We start from the raw sequence: 20,277 nt of genomic DNA, 5'->3' as shown, positions 1-20,277 counted from the left end.
TAAGTCTAATTACATGAAATAGAAGTTGGGGTTTTGATTTTTTACTTTGCTTTTCTGTTTGGAGTGTCATTGTAACTACTGTATTGTAAACGATGGAAAATAATTGCATATGTTAAAAAAATAAATTGTGTTATATTAAAAAAAAAAGTATGTAAAGAGAAAGAGACCACAGTAGAGAAGGTTTGCCTAGCAACACTGTATACGAGAAGTGGCCAGGCTCATTCATTTCTAGAAAAAGCTAGGGATAAAGGAAAATAGATGTTCTTCCACTAAGTCCCAGAACAGAGACCTACAGCATCTTTATCAAATGGGCCACTCTCCTGGTTTCCTGATAGTGCTTTCTGAATTCTTTCTCCAAAAGAGACCGGATGATAGATTTGTTCGCCTTCTGTAATGCTTTTTCAGTGTATGCTGATCCCCAATGCCTTGAATTCATTTTATAGGCTATAAAGCTTTAGAATTTACTATTAGAGAAAAATAAAAGTGTAATTAGCAATAGCTGACTGATTATGAATTAATTTCAGTCAAGTTAATTATCCAGTGAATCAATAAGAATACAAGACAGATTATCGGGACCCTTCTCCCATTGTACCAGGGAAAAATAAAAGGAGGCCAGTGCATCTCTTTGGAGAAAAAGGTCCTGAAATAAGTGCTGTGAATTTAAATGCAGTTTCCCAATTTTCTCTAGTGACTGCAGTAAGACCATTTGTCACTTGTAACTAAAAATGTAGGCTTTGATTAATTTGAAAAGTTAAAAAAAAAATCTAGGGCTATTCCCAGAGGTATGCTAAAAAACATGCCCCTTTATAACTTTTTAAACACTTTTACACTTTTAAATTTCATCAATTGTAAATTAAACAATATGGACTACAGTACTCACATGCTGGTTTTGTATTAAAGCGTCAAGATTGGGCTCACATGGGATGCTGAAAACCACACGTATCCTACCTTCTGTAATCACATCCCCTGAATCCTGAACCTTGGAGGGGAAAAAAAAATCACAGAATGTTTTAGTCTCTTTCATTATATTTGACTTACTTATTTTTCTACTTATTCGAAGTATTTATTATTTCTGAAATACAGTAAAACAGTAAAGTTGGCTATTGGAGATTCTCTTAGAATGTGTAAATGAATGTGATTACATTGTAAATTTGACTCATTGTACCTTGCTTTAATAGTGGTTAGTCTTTTTTTTCTTTAAATTAACTTTTTATTTGCAAATGACTTTAAACTACCAAAAAGTTGCAAAAATAAAAACGGGTCACTGATCACTTGTAAAACATTTTACCTAGATTCATCTAATGTTAACATTTTACTCTGCTTTAACATTTGTGCTCTGTGTGCAGTTACATACACATAATTATTTTTCTGAACTTTTTGCAAGTATATTATATATGATGTCCCTTACCCCTAAGAAGGATATTTTACTATATAACTATAGTGCAGTTACTAAGTACATTCATTTATATTGATACAATACTTAAATCTACTGTCCATATTCCAATTTTGTCACCACTGACCTAAAAATGTCCTTTTTAATAAAGAAAACCCTTTTCTTCCTCTACTACAGAATCCAGGCTAGATCAGATACTGCATTTTGTTGTCGTCTCTCTTTAGCCTCCTTTAATCAGGACTATATCCAAAGCCTTTGTCTTTTATAACACTGACACTTTGAAGAATAGGATAATTCTTCCTTCTCTATCCTGGCTTTAATAACAAAAGTTCCTTATTTGGATTTGTCTGGTGCTTCTGTGTGATTAGGTTAGGCCTTATATATTCTCAGCCAGAATAGTGCATGGGTGATGTTTCTTTCTTAGGGTATCACATATCGAGGTACATGATGTTCATCTGTCCCTCACTGTGATATTAACTTTGATCATACCAAAGATATTGTTCAATTTCTTCACTGTCCAATTACAGATTTTTTCTTCCTCTTGCAACTAATTGTCTGTGGGATGATATTTTCTAAGACCATGAAAATAGTTTCATGAAAATATTTTCATGGCTTTAGAAAATATCCTACTCAGATAAAAAATTCCCCCTAGATTTAGTTTCCAGTGATGATTGTTGCCACATTTAATCTTTACCATAATGCTTATAAAATGATAGTTTTCCAACTCTAGCCCTCTCTCCATGTTTACTCTTGACATGATAATAAGCAAGAACCCTTCTATTCCCTATTTATTATTGTTGTGGAATCATTAATTCTCATTTTCCCAACCTATTATTTTGGTTCTCAAACTGTCCCAGATTTGGCCAGGAGGAGCCCCCTGAACCTGGTTCCTGTGTTTATGTGATATGCTCTCAACAGTCTTTTTAAGCACTTCCTTACTTCCTGGCCTAACAAGTGGTTCCAGGTTCATCTTGTACCTACCTAGCCCTAGCTCTGTAATGGGCCATTTCTTTGAAAAGCTTTTGATGGGTTAAGTTATTAGAGCTCAAAACCTGGAGATTACATGTGTTTACTGTTACCAGGGTGTCTTTGCTTCTTATCCTTTTGAGCAAACAGAGCTAGAAAATACATGTATGTATAGGCATACATATATGCATTCATACACATACAAATATACATACATATATATATCCATATACATGTGCCTATCGACATACACACATATATGCACTTTAAAAATCATGAGTTCACATTAATACCTCCAAGTCTAACCTCTCCCCAAAAGTTCTTTCTTGCATTCTTCCATTCATATTTGCATATATCTTTTTCCACGTCAGAACTGGAGCTCCTCAAACATCAACACATTTACAAGCTCATCAACCCAATAATACACCTAAAGTAATCTCAGATTTGCTTTACGCACACCACCACAATGAATAAACCTGATTTGTAAGAGATTAGGATTTGAATTCTTTTCCCTGCCTCCTGAACCCAACCTGCTTCAGACTAAAGATATAAAGCCAAACAGCTGTGTTTCTAAGTTAGCAAATGAATTCTTTTTTCCTCCTTCAGTATTACATTTTATTTTATACCTAAAGAGAGTTAAATAACCGTATTAATTTGAATCTAGAAAGAAATGTAATTAGTAACAGTAACAGGAACTAACTTCTCCAGTGCAGCCATAATAGGGGATTCCCAGCATAAAGACCATACTTCGAGGAGGAAACAAGTCATCCAATGTTTTGATACTGGAGTAACGAGAGTCAAAAGCTCGGATGTCCTATTTAGAATGAAATATAAAAGTAAATTATTACAGTCTAAGTTTCTGTGTATTGCACATCAAGTTTTTCTTCCTATGGAGTTAGGACTATGCTGTTTACAAATGTGAAATGTAAAGATTTTCTGTGTAACAATACTAGTAGTTAAAAGGTATTGACTTTATATGCCACTCTTCTAGGTATTTCACACATTTATCAGTTCATTTCATTTTCAAGACAACACTATGTAGCACAGATTATTTAGCTTACTTTATACCTGAGGAAACTAAGGCACAGAAAGGGGGTAAAATCTTGCCTAAGATACTGTTTTCCAAAATTACAGTATCAATACATTCTTTAAAAAATTTTTGTCTCAGGGCGTCTTGGTGGCTCAGTCAGTTAAGTGTCTGACTCCTAATTTCAGCTCAGGTCATGATCTCATGGGTTCCTGAATTTAAGCCCCACTTCAGAAGTCTTTGTGCCGACAAGGCAGAGCCTGCTTCTAATTCTCTCTCCCTTTCTGTTTGCCCCTTCCCCATTCTCTCTCTCTCTCAAAATAAATAAAACTTAAAAATATTTTTTTTGTCTTAACACACCAAGATTACAAACACAAAAGCAAATGCCTTCCCCCCCCCGCCCCCATTAATTTATTTAAAGCAAACACTTTTTGGAGAATAAAACTTTTTTTTAACTTAAAACTGTGTTAAGCTAATGCTGGGATTTTTCATTAGAGATGAAGTTTAAAAAAACATAAATAAGTAAGATAAGCTCCCTAATCATACATACAGTGAGTGAACACAATCCTATAGAGACTATAGTTTTTGAGGTGGTTCAAGATGGCAGCATAGAAGATCCTGAACTCATCTCCTCCCATGGACATAGCAAATCTTCAGGTACATATGGAACAATTAGTTCCTTCTGAAAAAGACTTGAAAACCAGCCCAGCTCCTCCACAACAAAAGATAAAAGATACATATCAATCAATAAGGATAAGAGAGGCAGAGACATATTGTTGCCAAAAACCTCAGCCCTGATGTGGAGACCCACAATCAGGAGTGATCTCACAAATGATGGAGCTTCTTCCTAAGGAGGTGCTATACTGGCACCCCAATTTTGGGGAACTACACTAGAGAGGTAGGCCCCCAAAATGTCTGGCTTGCAAACCAATGGGGCTTATGTACAAAAGACCCAAAGGGCTTTAGGGAACTGAGATACTGCTCTTAAAAGGCTTGTGTGCAGATCCACTTGCCTTGAGACCCAGGGGCAAAACGGCAATTTGAAAGCACCTAGACCATATAGGGAAATGATTCATTTGCTAATCTTAAAGTGTCTGCAAGAGGGGCAGGGGCCTGTTGGGACTTCTGGGAACAGAAGGGCTGGCAGGTGTGCCTACAGCCTTGCTAAAGCTGGCAGGGACACCTCACCCCCATGTATATATGTGGTCTTTCTCTACAAATATATACCCCCCTCCCCAACACAGGAATACTACTCAGCCATAAAAAAAGAATGAAAATCTTGCCATTTGTAACAACATGGATGGACCATGAGGGTATTATACTAAGTGAAAGAAGTAAGACAAAGAAAGACAAATACCATATGACTTCACTTAATATGGAATCTAAAAAACAAAACAAACAAAACACAACATAACACAACTAACAGAATACAGAGAACAGACTGGTGGTTGCCAGAGGGAAGGGGTTATACGGGGATGGGTGAAATGGGTAAAGGTGCTTATATATAGTCAATAATGCACTGCATAACTTGAAAGTTGCTAAAATAGTATATCTTAAAAGTTCTCATGAGAAAAAAATTTTTGTAACTTTATAACAAAAACTTTATGACAGACGGTAATGAAACTTATACTGGTGATCATTTGGCAGTGTATACAAATATTCATTCCTTTTATACACCTAAAACCAATATAATGTTATATGTCAATTATACCTAAATAAAAAAGTACAGTTTTTTCAAATTATATTAAATAATAATCTCCATACTGTTTTCCAGTATGGAGGTTCCTAAAAAAATTAAAAACACAACTACTGTATGACCTAGCAATTGCACTATTAGATATTTACCCAAAGGACACAAAAATGCTGATTCAAAGGGGCACATGTACCCCAGTGTTTACAGCAGCACTATCAACAATAGCCAAATTATGAAAAGAGTCCAAATATTTATCAACTGATGAATGGATAAAGATGTGGTATATGCATACAATGGAGTATTACTCAGTGATCAAAAAGAATGAAATCTTGCCATTTGCAACAATGTGGACGGAACTAGAGGGTATTATGCTAACAAATAAGTCAGAAATAAGAGAAAGACAAATACATGATTTCACTCATATGTGGAATTTAAGAGACAAAACAGATGAACACAGGGGAAGGGAAGGAAAAATAAGATAAAAAGAGAGAGGGAGGCAAACAATAAGAGACTCTTAAATATAGAGAATAAAATGAGGGTTTCTGGAGGGGTTTAGGGTTGGGGGAATGGGCTAAATGGGTGATGGGCATTAAGAAGGGCACCTGTTGGGATAAGCACTCGGTGTTATATGTACGTGATGAATCACTAAATTCTACTCTTGAAATCATTATTACACTATATGTTAACTAACTTGGTTTAAAATAAAATTTAAAAATTATAAAAGAATAATCTCTATTACACACTGCTGCATTATCTTTTATTTATAAATAAAATACTCTTTTCTTTATACAGTGTGAAATGATGTACTTTAAGATACATCCGAGAACTGATAGAGACTTACCTTGACAATAGTTTGATAAACAAAAGGAAGAACTTGTTTTGACCACTGTTTCTCAAGACGAACTTCACCATTTTGATTTATTTGGAATTTACGACCTGTAAGTAACTGAACATATACAACTGCAGATGTTTCATTTATTATTATTCCTTTTCTTCTTAGGTAGCTAAAAGGAAGAGTAAGAAAGAAATGTAGATATGAATGAGTGGGTATGTATTCCACGATGATAATACAACTACCAACTCATAATCAACTGCTTAAAAAAACTTCAAATAAATATGCTAGCAGTTCTGAGCACCTAACTTAAGATTTTTTTGCATTCGTTTTTTTACTCTATGGATACCTCTTCCAGTATCTGTGTGATTAAATCAGAACTCACTTAAGATGTGTAAGAAATTCTTGTATTTCATAATCACCAGGAAGGGAAAGAAAAAAAAGTGAAAATAGCAAGTGTTGGAAACGATAAGAAAAAACTAGAACACTTGTAGATTGCTAGTGGGAATGTAAAATGGTACAGACACTGTGAAAAACAGTTGGACAGTTCTTCAGAAAGTCTAGCAATTCCACTTGCAGGTAAAAACACAAAGGACTGGAAAGGTACTCAAGTAAGTATTTATAAATGAATGCACAGCAGCAGCATTACTCACTATAGCAAAAAGATGGCAAGAATCCAAATGTCCTCCAACGGAGGACTAACAAAAGGTGGTATATCCATACAATAAAATATATGGCTATAAAAAGAAAAAACAGTACTGATATATGCTACAATGTGTATGAACTTAAAAAACTATGCTAAGTGTAAGAAGTTAGACACAAAAGGCCACATATTATATATGTTCCATTTTTGCAAAACAGCCAGGATAGGTAAATCTAGAAAGACAGAAGGAGGTTGACCAAGGCATTCAGTGGACTTTTTCAATTTAAAATAGAGGTTGGCAAACTATAGTCATGAGTGAAATCCAGACTGCCTTTAGTTCTGGTAAATAAAATTTTACTGATACATAGTCATCTATTTATTTACTGTCTATGATAGCTTTTGTGTTACAACAGCATAGTTGAGTAGTTGTGACAAACACTATAAGGTCTACAAAGCCTAAAATATTTACTCTCTGGCCTTGACAGAAAAAATTTCCTGACCTCTGATCTAACAATACAATCATTCTTCATCCAAGATATTTTCCTATCTCCTCTCCATTTCCTCTTTCTAGAACTCCTATCAGAAAAATATTTTAAAAAGAAGAAAAAAAAAGGAAATTCTCAATGAATATATGTTCTCAATGGTAGGGTTGGTCTGAAATAAGCAATGCCATGTTAAAGAAGTTTTCCAACAAATTTTTGAAATGTAGCATCCTGCTACCATTTTCTAAAAATTCAGCAGGATTTTTTTCCTACTACTTCACTCAAAAGTTATTTAGCCAGTAATCTTGCTACCAAAATGGCATGGGTATCACAAGAAAGGAAAATTATCCACCAATCTCTCTCATGAAAATAAACGCAAAAATCCTAAACATAATGTAACAAATTGAATCCAGTTACATATAAAAAGGATATATATACCATAGTCTAAGGGGATTTACTCCAGGAATTCAGGGATAGATTTGTATTTTAAATTCAGTTAATAGAGGGGCGCCTGGGTAGCTCAGTTGGTTAAGCATCTGACTTTGGCTCAGGTCATGATTTTGCAGCCCATGGGTTTGAGACCCACTACAGGCTCTGTGCTGACAGCGCAGAGCCTGGATTCTGCTTTAGATTCTATGCCTCTCTCTCTCTCTGTCCCTCCACGCTCTGCCAAAAATTAAATAACAAAAATCTCCAAAAAAAAACCATTAAAAAATTAAAAAAAAATAAATTCAATCAATATAACTAACTCACTGGACTAAAATTTAAAAAATCATATGATCATTTTGACAGATGCAGGAAAAAAATTCATAAAATTGGAACCAATTGATATAAAATCTCAAATAACTAGTAACAGAAGGAAATTTCTTTTATCTGATGAAGAATATTGATTTAAAAACCTCTACAGCAACCATCATATTTAACAGTGAATCATTTAAGGCTTCCCTGAAATTGAGAATAATACCACAAATCTGTGACAAAAATTTCAAATATGAGAAGGTAATCAACTCAGTCAGAAAAAGAGCAAAATATATGAACAGGGGGCACGTGGGTGGCTCAGTTGGCTAAGGGTCCAACTTTGGCTCAGGTCATGATCTCACAGTTTGAGAGTTTGAGCCCTGCACTGGGCTGTGTGCTGTCAGCACAGAGTCTGCTTCAGATCCTCTGTTGCCCCAACTATCTTTCTGTCCCTCCCCAACTCATGTTTTTTCTACCGCTCTCTCTCTCTGAAAAATAAAATAAACATTAAAAAAAATCTGAACAGGCACTGCACAAAAGAACACATTCAAATGGCTGACAAATATGAAGCAGTCATCAGGGAAATGCAAATTAAACCAAAATGAAATATCACTATATTAGAATGGCTAAAATGGAAGAGACACTAATAAGTATTGATGAGGGTAGAGTTAAAAGAAATTCTTATAAATTGCTGGAAGAGAGTAAATTGATACAATCACCTTATTATTTTTAAAAAAATTTTAAATGTTTATTGCATTTTAGAGAGGTGGTGGGGAAGAGGGACATAGCATGAATGGGGAAGGGGCAGACAGAGAGAGGGAGACACAGAATCCAAAGCAGGCTCCAGGCTCTGAGTTGTTAGCACAGAGCCTGATGCGGGGCTTGAACTCATGAACCATGATATCATGACCTGAGCCAAAGTCAGCACTTAACTGACTGAGCCAACCAGGTGCCTCAATACAATCACTTTTTAAAAAATTTACTTTTTAAAGTTTATTTATTTTGACAGAGTGAGCATTGTTTCATGTGCCTGTAGGCCATCTGAATGCCCTCTTTGGAGAAGTGTCTCTTCATGTCTTCTGCCCATTTCTTCACTGAGTTGTTTGTTTTTCGGGTGTGGAGTTTGGTGAGTTCCTTGTAGATTTTGGATACTAGCCCTTTATCTGATATGTCATTTGCAACTGTCTTTTCCCATTCTGTCGGTTGCCTATTAGTTTTCTTGATTGTTTCCTTTGCAGTGCAGAAGCTTTTTATCTTGATGTGGTCCCAATAGTTCATTTTTTGCTTTCATTTCCCTTGCCTTTGGGGATGTGTTGAGTAGGAAATTGCTGTGGTTGAGGTCAAGGAGGTGTTTCCTACTCTTTACTCGAGGGTTTTGATGGTTTCCTGTCTCACATTTAGGTCCTTCAGCCATTTTGAGTTTATTTTTGTGTATGGTGTAAGAGAGTGTCCAAGTTTCATTCTTCTGCAAGTTGCTGTCGACTCCTCCCAGCGCCACCTGCTAAAGAGACTGTCTTTTTTCCATTGGATACTCTTTCCTGCTTTGTCAAAAATTAATTCACTGTACATTTGTGGGCCTAGTTCTGGGTTCTCTATTCTATTCCATTGGTCTGTGTCTGTTTTTGTGCCATGGTCTAGATTTTCAAATTGCTGCTTTTACCCTATCTGGGTCCTAGGGTAAGTGAGTCTGTGTATAATCTCTTTAAGAGGAGAATCTTAGGGGCACTTGGTGGCTCAATAGGTTAAAAGGCTGGTTTTGGCTCAGGTCATAATCTTACAGCTTTTGAGTTTGAGCCCTCCACCAGGCTCTGTGCTGTCAGCTCAGAGACTGCAGCCTGCTTCAGATTCTGTGTCTCCCTCTTTCTCTGCTTCTCCCTTGTTCATATTCTCTCTCTCTTTCCCCTTCAAAAATAAACACTAAAAAAATAACAAATAAATTAAAAAAGAGGAGGATCTCCATTTCCTACAGCCCTATATTTCTCCTGGACACAAGCCCCATTGTTTTTCAAAGCCAGATGTTTTGGGGCTAGTCTCTCTAGTTCAGGTTCTGAGGGTTAAGGTAAGTGACATGGGGCATTAAATTTTTTAAAATACTTAATATATTTGTTCTAAGTTATAAATAAAACTATGTTCTTTCCTTCCTTCTCTTTCTTTTATAAAACTATGTTTTCTTCCTCCCTCCCTCCCTCCCTACCTCCCTCCCTTCCTTTCTTTTTTTAAGAGAGAGGGCATGAATAAGCAAGAGGCAGAAAGAGAGGGAGAAAGAGAATCCCACACAGGCTCCACAGAGTCAGTGTGGAGGCTGAAGTAGGGCTTGTACTCACCCAAAGTGGGGCTTGAGCTCACAAACTGTGAGATCATGACTTGAGCAGAAGTTGAAGGCTTAACCAACTGAGCCACCCAGGTGACCCGACAAAACTATCTTTTAACTTTTTCTTATGTAAGATGAAAATTAGTACTTAAAAATTAGTTCTATATTTTAATAACTTATTAACAATTGTTTATCACCAAGCCTTTGGTAACACCACATTTTTTTGGTTGATTCATCTCTTGCTTGTTTGAGGTACAAGGTTTTGCAACTCTTCTCCAAATCTTCCAAGTACATCATCTTCTCCAAAGCATCCCATAAAGAATGTCCTTGTTCTTTTCTTCCTTCTGTCCTTCTCCAATTCCTAATCCTTTTCACTCCATTATATTGTCAATACTCACCTATTTAACTGAAGGTATCATCAGTTCCCTACATAGCCCTCTCAAATAGTAGCAGATATTTATTTTCATATTGGAATTCTCTTTACAACCACGTGACATCCTTCATAGTATACTACCCTATTCTTCCATTCTACCCTTATGTCTACCATTATCCAGAGTGTCCTCAATGTTTACATAATAATCTACCCAAGACCACAGATATTCTGTTTCACAATTTCCTTATTTCCAATAAAATTCTCTTCCATTCCAGTTCAGCCATCTACTCCAATGGCTATGACTTGGGTCATGATATCACCCATAATGGTTTCACCTCTAAAATCATTAATCCCAATAGCTTATTGTCTAAAAACTTCTCCATCCAACTTTGTTGTTCAACTACTTTATGATTAACTTAATTTGAGATCTCCAATCCACTGATCCTTCTACTTTCAAACTATTAATCTACTTTCTTTTTCTATCCCACTTAGATTCCATTGTCCACTATTTCAGTAACATTCCTACTAACATCCTAAACTTCCTTGCCTCTTTGGCATTTCATTGTATCCATCTGGCAAAATTCAATGCTGGTTTTTCTAGGCCTGTAACTCACCATCTGAGCTCTACTACCAAAAGATAGGGCAGATTGTTACCTTATAAATTCATGACACTGAACTTTAAAATGGGCCCTCAATATTGCTTTATAGTTTGACTATGTTTTTCTGATCAACTGATACTCTTCCATTTTCCACAAGGACTGTTTTCAAACCTCTTCTACTTTACTCAAATTTAAGACCAACCTCCCCATTCCCATCTCCATCATCAATAGCTAAATTCAACATTTACTTTGCAAAGAAAATAGTAGGCATCCAATGAGAGCTCTCATCTGTCCCCATGCTAAACACAAACCAACCTATAGTTGTAAAGCACATTGTTAAAATAGAGGAGCTATCTTTTATCCTTTTTAAGGATCTTCACATAGATTGTTTTCTTTCTTTTAAAAATTGCACCTCTCTTCTCATTTATTTTTATACATGATCGTATCTTTCTGAATCAACCAAAAACCAAATCCACTCAATTCTATATCCTCCCTCTGATATGTTTTTTTAATTATTTATTTTTTAATGTTTATTCATTTTTCAGAGAGAGAGAGAGAGAGAGAGACAGAGAGAGACAGAGAGAGACAGAGAGACAGAGAGACCGAGCATGAGCAGGGGAGGAGCAGAGAGAGAGAGGGAGACACAGAATCTGAAGCAGGTTCCAGGCTCTGAGCTGTCAGCACAAAGCCCAATGCGGGGCTCAAACCCACGAACTGTGAGATCATGGCGTGAACCAAAGTCAGACGCTAAACCGACTGAGCCACCCAGGCGCCCCTCCTCAGATATGTCTTAATAGTAGTCTTCATTAGAAAGGACGTGTATTACACAAAAATACAGAAATGTTTAAGTCATGTCATATGCACTTAGTAGGTTTCTAAAAATAAAATCATATATTTTGGTACTCATGGAAATATTTCATGTGTTATATTCACACACACACAAAAGGATGTACTGAATTTAGGAGAACATGTCTTGGATATATGGAGCTATATGTGAAGTAAGTGTTAGGGTCTACATTCTTGCTGTATAAATCTTAGGGCTAAGAATGGTCTGTACAAACATTACTCCTAATCGTTAGAGTCATGATATTTTCATGCTGATATAGTGTGCAAAACCACAAGTAAGTGAGGTAAACCCTCAAGGGCAGAGTATGAGTGGCCTTATGAATTTCAATTCAAAAGACAGATTATGGAAGACTTTGGAATGTCTGGGAGGAGGGGACAAAATGTAAGGTGATATGAGGGAGGAATATGGTAGTAAAAAAAAGTAGTCTAAGAAAATTGTGACCAGAATAAATAAACCTAAGTGCTTATGAATCCACATAGCCTGTCTACCCTAATTGGTTAACCAAAGATCCTGAACTGGCAGGCACTAAAAATCATTCTCTTGTGTGAACCAGCATACAATTGCCATCAACTTTGGTAGTCTGTTGCCTTGATTGTTCTTTCTGCTCTTTGCTGCCATCATAGAAGATCAAGTCCATCCATATAGGAAAGAATACGTAGAACAAGGGGTCAAGAGCTTTTGGTTTACTTCACAAATAAAGTTTTTGAAGGTGTTTATTCCTATTAAGTTTCCATTTCTGTTACTGTCCATCATTCCTTACTAGTCTGGCTTGCAGCCCCATTGCTCAACCAAAATAGCTTTTACTTACTTCATTAAGGAGGGCACTTTTCAGGATGAGCAGTGGGTATCACATGTAAGAGATCAATCACTGGATTCTACCCCTGAAGCCAAGACTATGCTGTATGTTAACTAATTTGAATTTAAATTTTTTTAAAAAAGCTCTTTTTTTAAAAAGTATTTTTTTAAAAGTTTATTTGTTTATCTTTGAGAGAGAGAGAAAAAGTGGAAGAGGGGCAGAGAGAGAGAGAGAGGGAGACAGAGGATCCAAAGATCTGTGCTGATAGCAGAGAGCTCAATGTGGGGCTTCAACTCATGAACCATTAGATCATGGCCTGGGCTGAAGTCGGACACTTAACCAACTGAGCCATCCAGGTGCCCCCTACCAAAAAAAATGGGTCATACTTAATCTTCTTTATTACATCTGACATAGCTTACTCCCTTATTCTTGAAACATTCTTTTTTCTTTGATTTGCATGATATAACACTCTTCTGGTTGTTTTCCTACCTGTTAGATTGCCTTGTTCTTTTTCCTTTGTTGCCTCATCTTCCTCATTTAGGGTTCCTTCTTGATTCCAACACTCCACCCACACTGGCCATTATCATTAATGTTATATATACTACTTTTTCTGCCACAGGGACTTTGTATGTACCTTTTACCTCATCTTAAAACTTACTCCCTTTTCATTCTTTGCATAACTCCTACCCCACATTCATATACCACTTTAATCAATATTTTCCTTAGGAAAGTTTTTCTGACTAAGGCAAATGCCTCCTTACCTAGGTCAAATGCCTCTATTATGTAGTCTCAGAGCACTACTCCTTCAAAGCAAGTATCATTATTGCAATTTGATCAAAAGTTTACAGAAGACAATAATGTCTATCTCTCATCTACCAGCTATAAGTTTCATGAGTATAGGGGCTATGATTTTATTCACTATGATATATGCAATGCTAACTAAACTACTATACCTAGCAGGTGTCAGTAAATAATTGTTGAATACATAAACAAATAGCTAAACTCTTATAATATTTTGAATGCCTTTTTTTCAATCAAAGGGGTTGAACAAAACAATTTCTATTCATACAAACTAACATTTATTGACTACCTACGGCATTAGCCAAAAAATGAGAATAGTGATAAAAAAAAAAAACAGATGTGTTCCCTACCCTCACAGAGCATAATATCCAGGGAAAAAGTCATTACAGTAATCACACAAATAAATTTATTGTTGTGATTTATGCCCTGTAAAATAAAATTCAGTACGGTATGAACCAAGACAGGAGTATCTAATTACTGTCAGAAGGCAAAAATACACTCTACCTTCTGAGAGCTATCTCCTTCTTTGACACTGGGATGGCTTTTTATACTCTTTTTACATCTTCCCTGTTTATGCCTCTTTTAATAAGAATATTATGAGGGCGCCTGGGTGGCTCAGTCGGTTAAGCCTCTGACTTCGGCTCAGGTCAGATCTCACGTTCTTGGGTTCGAGCCCCACGTCAGGCTCTTTGCTGACAGCTAGCTCAGAGCCTGGAGCCTGGTTCTGGTTCTGTGTCTCCTTGTCTCTCTGCCTCTCATGCTCTGTCTCTCTCTGTATCAAAAATAAATAAAAAAACATTACAAAAAAATTAAAAAAAAAAAAAGAATATTGTGGCCTGCTATTCACTCCAAAATTGTATAAGAGGTGTCTCTTCAAATTTCCCACCTATCAATGGATGCTATTATAGTTTTAATAGGAAGGGTGATGGATATGCATTTATAAAACCATTCCATGTGCCACTGCCAGTCTCTATTATTCTGTTTTGGTTTAGAGAATTTTAGTACTTAGATGAAGAAAAGGAAGTATTGTTATGGTAGGATCATGGAGGAAAGCCAGCTCCTTAGTTATTTGGTTGGTATAGACCTTGCATTTCTAAATTCAGGGGCATATGGGACTTGGGTGTAGGAAGGGTAGGAGGTGAGCAGAGAGTACGGGTGAGGAACAAGGGAAAACTTTCCTTCCTATTGTCATTACTACATGTGGCCAAGAAATTCAATGGCCTTATTGATTAGTAAAAATAACTCTCAAATTCAGGCAACCATAACTATTATTCCCAATATTAATCTGATTCTGTCTTTTCTTTTTTTGTACATCATGAAGTATTTTAGTGACAGGCTAGGCAAGGCTGTAAGTGCTGCTTACCAGGTATTTTTTAAACTAGAACTCAGTATTTTCTTCAGAACATAAAATTAAAATGTAGTCAGTATTCAGAGTTCAGAGTAATTACTATGTTAAGCAGGAAATAAGTCAGAGGACAAGTGCATTAAATCACATTCCACTTTTATGACATTAAATACATTTTATCACACTCACTATTCTGAAATTCCTTGTACTTCTTTTGTCCAGTTAGATTGTTCTTTTTCTCCAAGATGGGCCACTTTAGATGGTGGGACAGTTCTTCCTAAATAAAGCTTCTGTGTTCCTGGAGGTTCTTCCAAGTAAAATCTTAAAAATTAAAATAAAATTGTATTACTCCCAATTTTCTTGTTTTAATATAGTGTTCTAGCAGTAGGAGTCTTCAAAATGAAAAGGTTTCTATATGATTATAATAGGAAAAAACCAAGCCTCCATTTTTTTTAACTGTAATATAAATTTCAGGACATGGTCTTGTAAAAATTTTCAACCAAAATATAAGAATTATTATTCTTTCTCTTTAAAAAAAACTAAATATACGGGCAACTGTGTGGTTCAGTCGGTTGAGTGTCTGACTTTGGCTCAGGTCATGATCTTGCAGTTCGTGAGTTTAAGCCCTGTGTTGTGCTCTGTGCAAACAGCTCAGAGCCTAGAGCCTGACTTGGATTCTGTGTCTCCCTCTCTTTCTACCCCTTCCCCATTCACATTGTCGCTCTCAAAAATAAACATTAAAAAAATTTAAAAAACCTAAAAACCTAATAAAGTATAAATATTTATAGAATTTAAAAACACTCTCAAATTCAATAAAGTATTTTTAATAAAAAGCTTGATGCTGATCAAGCCACTATACTTAACTACTAGTTGACAGGAAATACATGGGATGGAAGACCAACTTAAATGACACTATGAGGAGACAAGTAAATTCAGAATTTTACAAAATAATTGACCTAGACTCTTCAAGAAAACAGTCAAGGAAATTAGTTTAGCCAGATTCAAGAATATAAAATCAACACATAGAAATCAGTCATATTTCTAGATATTGCCTGGAGAAAGTGAAATTTAAAACATAAATATCATTTACAGTTGCTCCAAAATAATTTAAAGAGTGATTCCTTCTGCCTTATTTAAATAAAAAATGTTTATTTATTTATTTTAGGGAGGGGGAGAGAGAATTTCAAGAAGGCTCCGAGCTGTCAGCACAGAGCCCAATTCAAATGCATCGTGAGATCATGATCTGAGCCAAAATCAAGAGTGAGATCACTTAAGCATCTGAGCCACCCAGGTGTCTCCCTTCTGTGTCATTTTTATTTTTCACAGTTATTTTAGTTATTTTTGTTCTTTGCCTTTCCATACAAATTTTAGAATATACTGTTCTACATCTATAAAAATCTGGGAGAGATTTTGATAGGAATTGCTTTAAACCTATAAATTAACTTTGGGAGATTTAGTATCTTTACTATGTTGTGTCTTCAAATCCAAATGGATCTCCATTTATTTCAATCTTTGATTTCTTTCATCAGTGCTTTTTGCTTTTTTCAGCATACAGATCCTATATATAAATTTGTTAGATTTATAGCCAAGGTTAAGACTTACTATATAGCTATAGTAACAAGACAGTGTGGTACTGGCATAAAAACAGACATACAGATAAATGGACCAAAATGGAAAACCCAGAAATAGACCTGCACAAATGTGCTCACCTGATTTTTGACAAAGGTGTAAAGGCAATCTAATGGAGGAAGGCCATCTTTTCAACAAATGGTGCCAGAGCAACTGAATATTCATTCATATTTCTGTGGACAGGTCTGCTGCTAACCTTATGTATCTACCCTAACCTCATGTATCTACCCTTTAGTCCTAGCTGCTTTCAGAATTCTCTTTATGTTTTGCAAGTTTCACTATGATATGACCTGTTTTTGTTGATTTTGAGGGGAGTTTTCTGTGCTTCGTGGACCTGAATGCCTATTTCCTTTCCCAAGTTGGGGAAGTTCTCAGCTATAATTTGTTCAAATAAACCTTTTGTAGGGGAAGGGAAGGAAAAAATAAATTAAGATAAAAAACAGAGGGTGGCAAATCATAAAAGACTATTAACTATAGAGAACAAACAGAACCGCTGGAGGGGAGGTGGGAGGGGGATGGCTAAGTGGGTGATGGGCATTGATGAGGGCACTTGTTGGGATGAGCGCTGGGTGCTGTATGTAAGGGATGAACCACTAAATTCTACTCCTGAAACCAATACTACACTACGTGTTAACTAACTTGAACTGAAATAAAATCTGGGAAGGAAAATAAAAAGTATATGGCACTTCCATATGCTTCCATACAAATGTTTGCAAACACTTCCATATTTATGAAAGAAGGAAAAAAAAGAATATTTATTCATGACAAATATATGAACTTTGATCTAAACCTCATCTCATATACAAAACTTAATTCACAGTGGATCATAGATTTAAACATAAAAGGATGAGGTAAAATTACAAAACTTTTTGAAGAAAATACAGGAGAAAATCTCTGGGATCTAGAGCTAGGTAAGGAGTTCTTAGACTAAAACCATAATCAGTAAAAGAAAAAACTGATAAACTGGACTCCATCAGAGAGGCAGGGCAACTAATGATGATTAAAAGAATCCTCAAGATTTCTTGAATCCTCAATAAAAGCAAATACCCACAAAGGAAAAAAATTCACACTGGCATTGACCTCTTATCAACAAAATTATATGACAGAACACAACTGAAGTATGTTTTCAGAGAACTAAGAAAAAAAGGATTAGGTTTCCATTTCCTAAACCTAAGTGTGAGGAAAACAAAAATAATCTTTTGGATATGTATTAACTCAGAAAATGTTACACTTTCTCTGAAAAAAAAAAATGTTTGAAAGTTTTAGATGTATGAAAATAACACTGATCAAATTTACATGAAATAAAGATAAATGATGATAAAGAATAACTAAATAATCACTGATAAAATGATTGTGAACTTGAGTAAAATAAGAAATTACACTTTAAATAGAAGATCTGGATTTTTAAAAATTAATGTATTATTTAAATAAAACCTGGGAGGGGCATGGTAAAGGGAAGGTTATATATGCTATTCATTCTTGTCAGAGAAATACATTTACTAAATAATATATAACTGCTAGCAAAAATTAGGATGTAGAACTCTAAAGTTATTAAAAGAAAAAGCAAAAGAGAAAAAATAATAAATGTATCTAAAATATCTCAGGGATGTATTATGATTAAACATTAAGATGTGATTAGAAGACTAGAGTGTAAATACTTTTATAATAGTTATATCAGCTTTTAAAAGGATCAATAAAAGCCATCAAGTAAGCAAAACAAATATAAATCTGTAAAGTATACATCAAATTTTACTTACTTAGTTTCTCCATCTGATACACCAACAACTCTACCTTCTTCAAGATGAGGCCAATTAACAAAGACAGACTTTCCAAGCACTGATGAAGCTATATTTTCTATACTCTGAAAGTAAAAGCAGAAAAGTTCAACTTATGTTTCAGGTCCAGGAGAAAATTTTACAAAGGCAAATTTAATAATTAAAAACTGGCTTGCATTTATAACTATCTTTAAAATCAATAAAGACTCACCTTAATAATTAAATCAGATATCAAATACCTTTTACTCACTTAAAGCCATTTATTCCCTACAGTACTTGCTCTTTTCAACTTTTCCACTTACTTGAATTCAGTTAGTTCTCTTAATTTGTCTCCTCTAAGTTGTATCTTTATTGCTAACTACTCTTTTTCTTTCTAGTACATTTCCAGGATATCTGTTTAGAGTTTTAGGTTTTTTTCCCTTTCCTTTATTTTAAAATATATTTTTCAATTGTTTTTACCCATCTGCCTTTCTTTACTCTTTATTCTTTTTACCCTTTGTTTTAGTATGAATCTATTAAAGGTGACCAAGTTTATATCCAGCTTTGCCAATCTCTTCTTATTAGAGAGGCACTGTGACCAACTTAAAGTACTTTTCTGCAGAATAAACGTTAGGACACCAGGAAGCTTGTTTCCTCATTTTCTCAACAGCAATGGCAGTTACTAGTAAATTTTAATTTTAATCCTGAATGAAATTACTTGGTGAGAAAATAGATTTCAGTGAAATTAAAGAGAAGAGCACTAACCTATAATGTATTACTGTCCATAATAATGGTCAACATTATTAGAAGTAATGTTTAGCAAGAAATCTAAGTTCTTAGGTCTGCTAACGGTTCCTTTTCTAATCTCCATTTAAGTTTCTTAATTTGTAAAAGTAATGAGTTGGAATAGATGCTTTATAAAATTCTATCTAGTTGTAAAATTCTATTATTCCCATGATAATAATATCATGTAGAATTCCATGATTTTCTCATGGAAACTAAGAAAAGTGAAAAGAATAGCAGAAAAGGGCTATTATTGTTTTATAACATATAATCAGATAACAGAATCTAAGAAATCTGACTTCATTTCAGTTTATAGTTAGTGTAATGAAATAAGACTGCTAGACTTAAAATTAGGAATCATTAGTCCAAATTTGGGTGCTAACTCTTTCCAGCTATAGAATCTTAGGCAAATTATTTAAACCCTACCGAGACATAGCTTTCTTTTTGAGAGTAAGAAATAATATCTACCTCACAATGTTTATTTGGTGACAAAATAATATACACAAACTCTCCTATAAACTATAAAATGCTATATAAATATTCTGTATGAAATATATGTTACGTAAAATTCTAACTTTAAAAGTAAATACTATTATTATTATTGAACAACTACTTGTTGTAGAAAATGAAGTTTAAATAAAAATTTTCATTCAGTTCTTTTCTGTTTATTATGCTTAATTATTATTAGCAAATGTTTCTTTAACAATTAGAGATGACTATTTTTAGACTTTTGCAGCAACTTTTAATTATATTCAGGCATTTCTTAATGTGAACATATATAACAAAAGAATGACCCTTCTGATAAGTAAACAAGTTTTAACTTTAAAATTAGGATTCTGTAATTATCTTTTTCCCCTCTATACATCTATTTCTACTTTCATTCTCCCATCTCTCTCCTTTAGTTTTTGAGGGAAAAGCTGTCATTTCTCAGGTTAATCCTTTCACGTAAGCCCAAAATGAGATCCCTTAATACCTCACATGGGGTCTTATCATAAACATCCCTTCCCTCTACAGTATCTTTAAGACCTCCTTTCTCCTTTAGCCCTACCTCTCTTCTTTTGTACGGATTTAGTTTGTTAAGCTGCAGTTATGTTTCTAGACCTCTTTTCAGTGATCATCTTCTTAATTGAGGGCCTAATTTATGCTACCTCTACTTTCCACCTACCTAGTCCCAGGACTAGTCCCTAGGAGTTAGGAATGAAATCTACTGGAATGAAATCCTCAAAGGCCAATAATGATGCCTGAAGGACAAATTCACAGACCTT

The 20,277-nt window shown here is 34.9% G+C and overlaps 1 protein-coding gene across 3 annotated transcripts in view; it reads right to left on the bottom strand.

Moving 5' to 3' along the window:
* XRN1 (5'-3' exoribonuclease 1) overlaps positions 1 to 20,277 on the bottom strand; it is a 109,494-nt gene that overhangs the window by 50,530 nt on the left and 38,687 nt on the right. For all 3 annotated transcript variants that reach the window (XM_029940121.1, XM_029940122.1, XM_029940123.1), the window contains 5 exons: positions 18,233 to 18,336; positions 15,036 to 15,167; positions 5,921 to 6,083; positions 3,060 to 3,173; positions 881 to 979 (listed from right to left, as the gene is read on the bottom strand). In XM_029940121.1, the coding sequence (XP_029795981.1) occupies positions 881 to 979; positions 3,060 to 3,173; positions 5,921 to 6,083; positions 15,036 to 15,167; positions 18,233 to 18,336 (612 nt within the window). The remainder of the gene's footprint in view (positions 1 to 880; positions 980 to 3,059; positions 3,174 to 5,920; positions 6,084 to 15,035; positions 15,168 to 18,232; positions 18,337 to 20,277) is intronic.

The sequence above is a fragment of the Suricata suricatta genome, chromosome 5, assembly GCF_006229205.1.
Source record: "Suricata suricatta isolate VVHF042 chromosome 5, meerkat_22Aug2017_6uvM2_HiC, whole genome shotgun sequence".
Classification (NCBI taxonomy): Eukaryota; Metazoa; Chordata; class Mammalia; order Carnivora; family Herpestidae; genus Suricata; species Suricata suricatta.
Note: the sequence above shows the minus strand (reverse complement) of the source record. Positions and strands in the feature narration are given on the sequence as shown.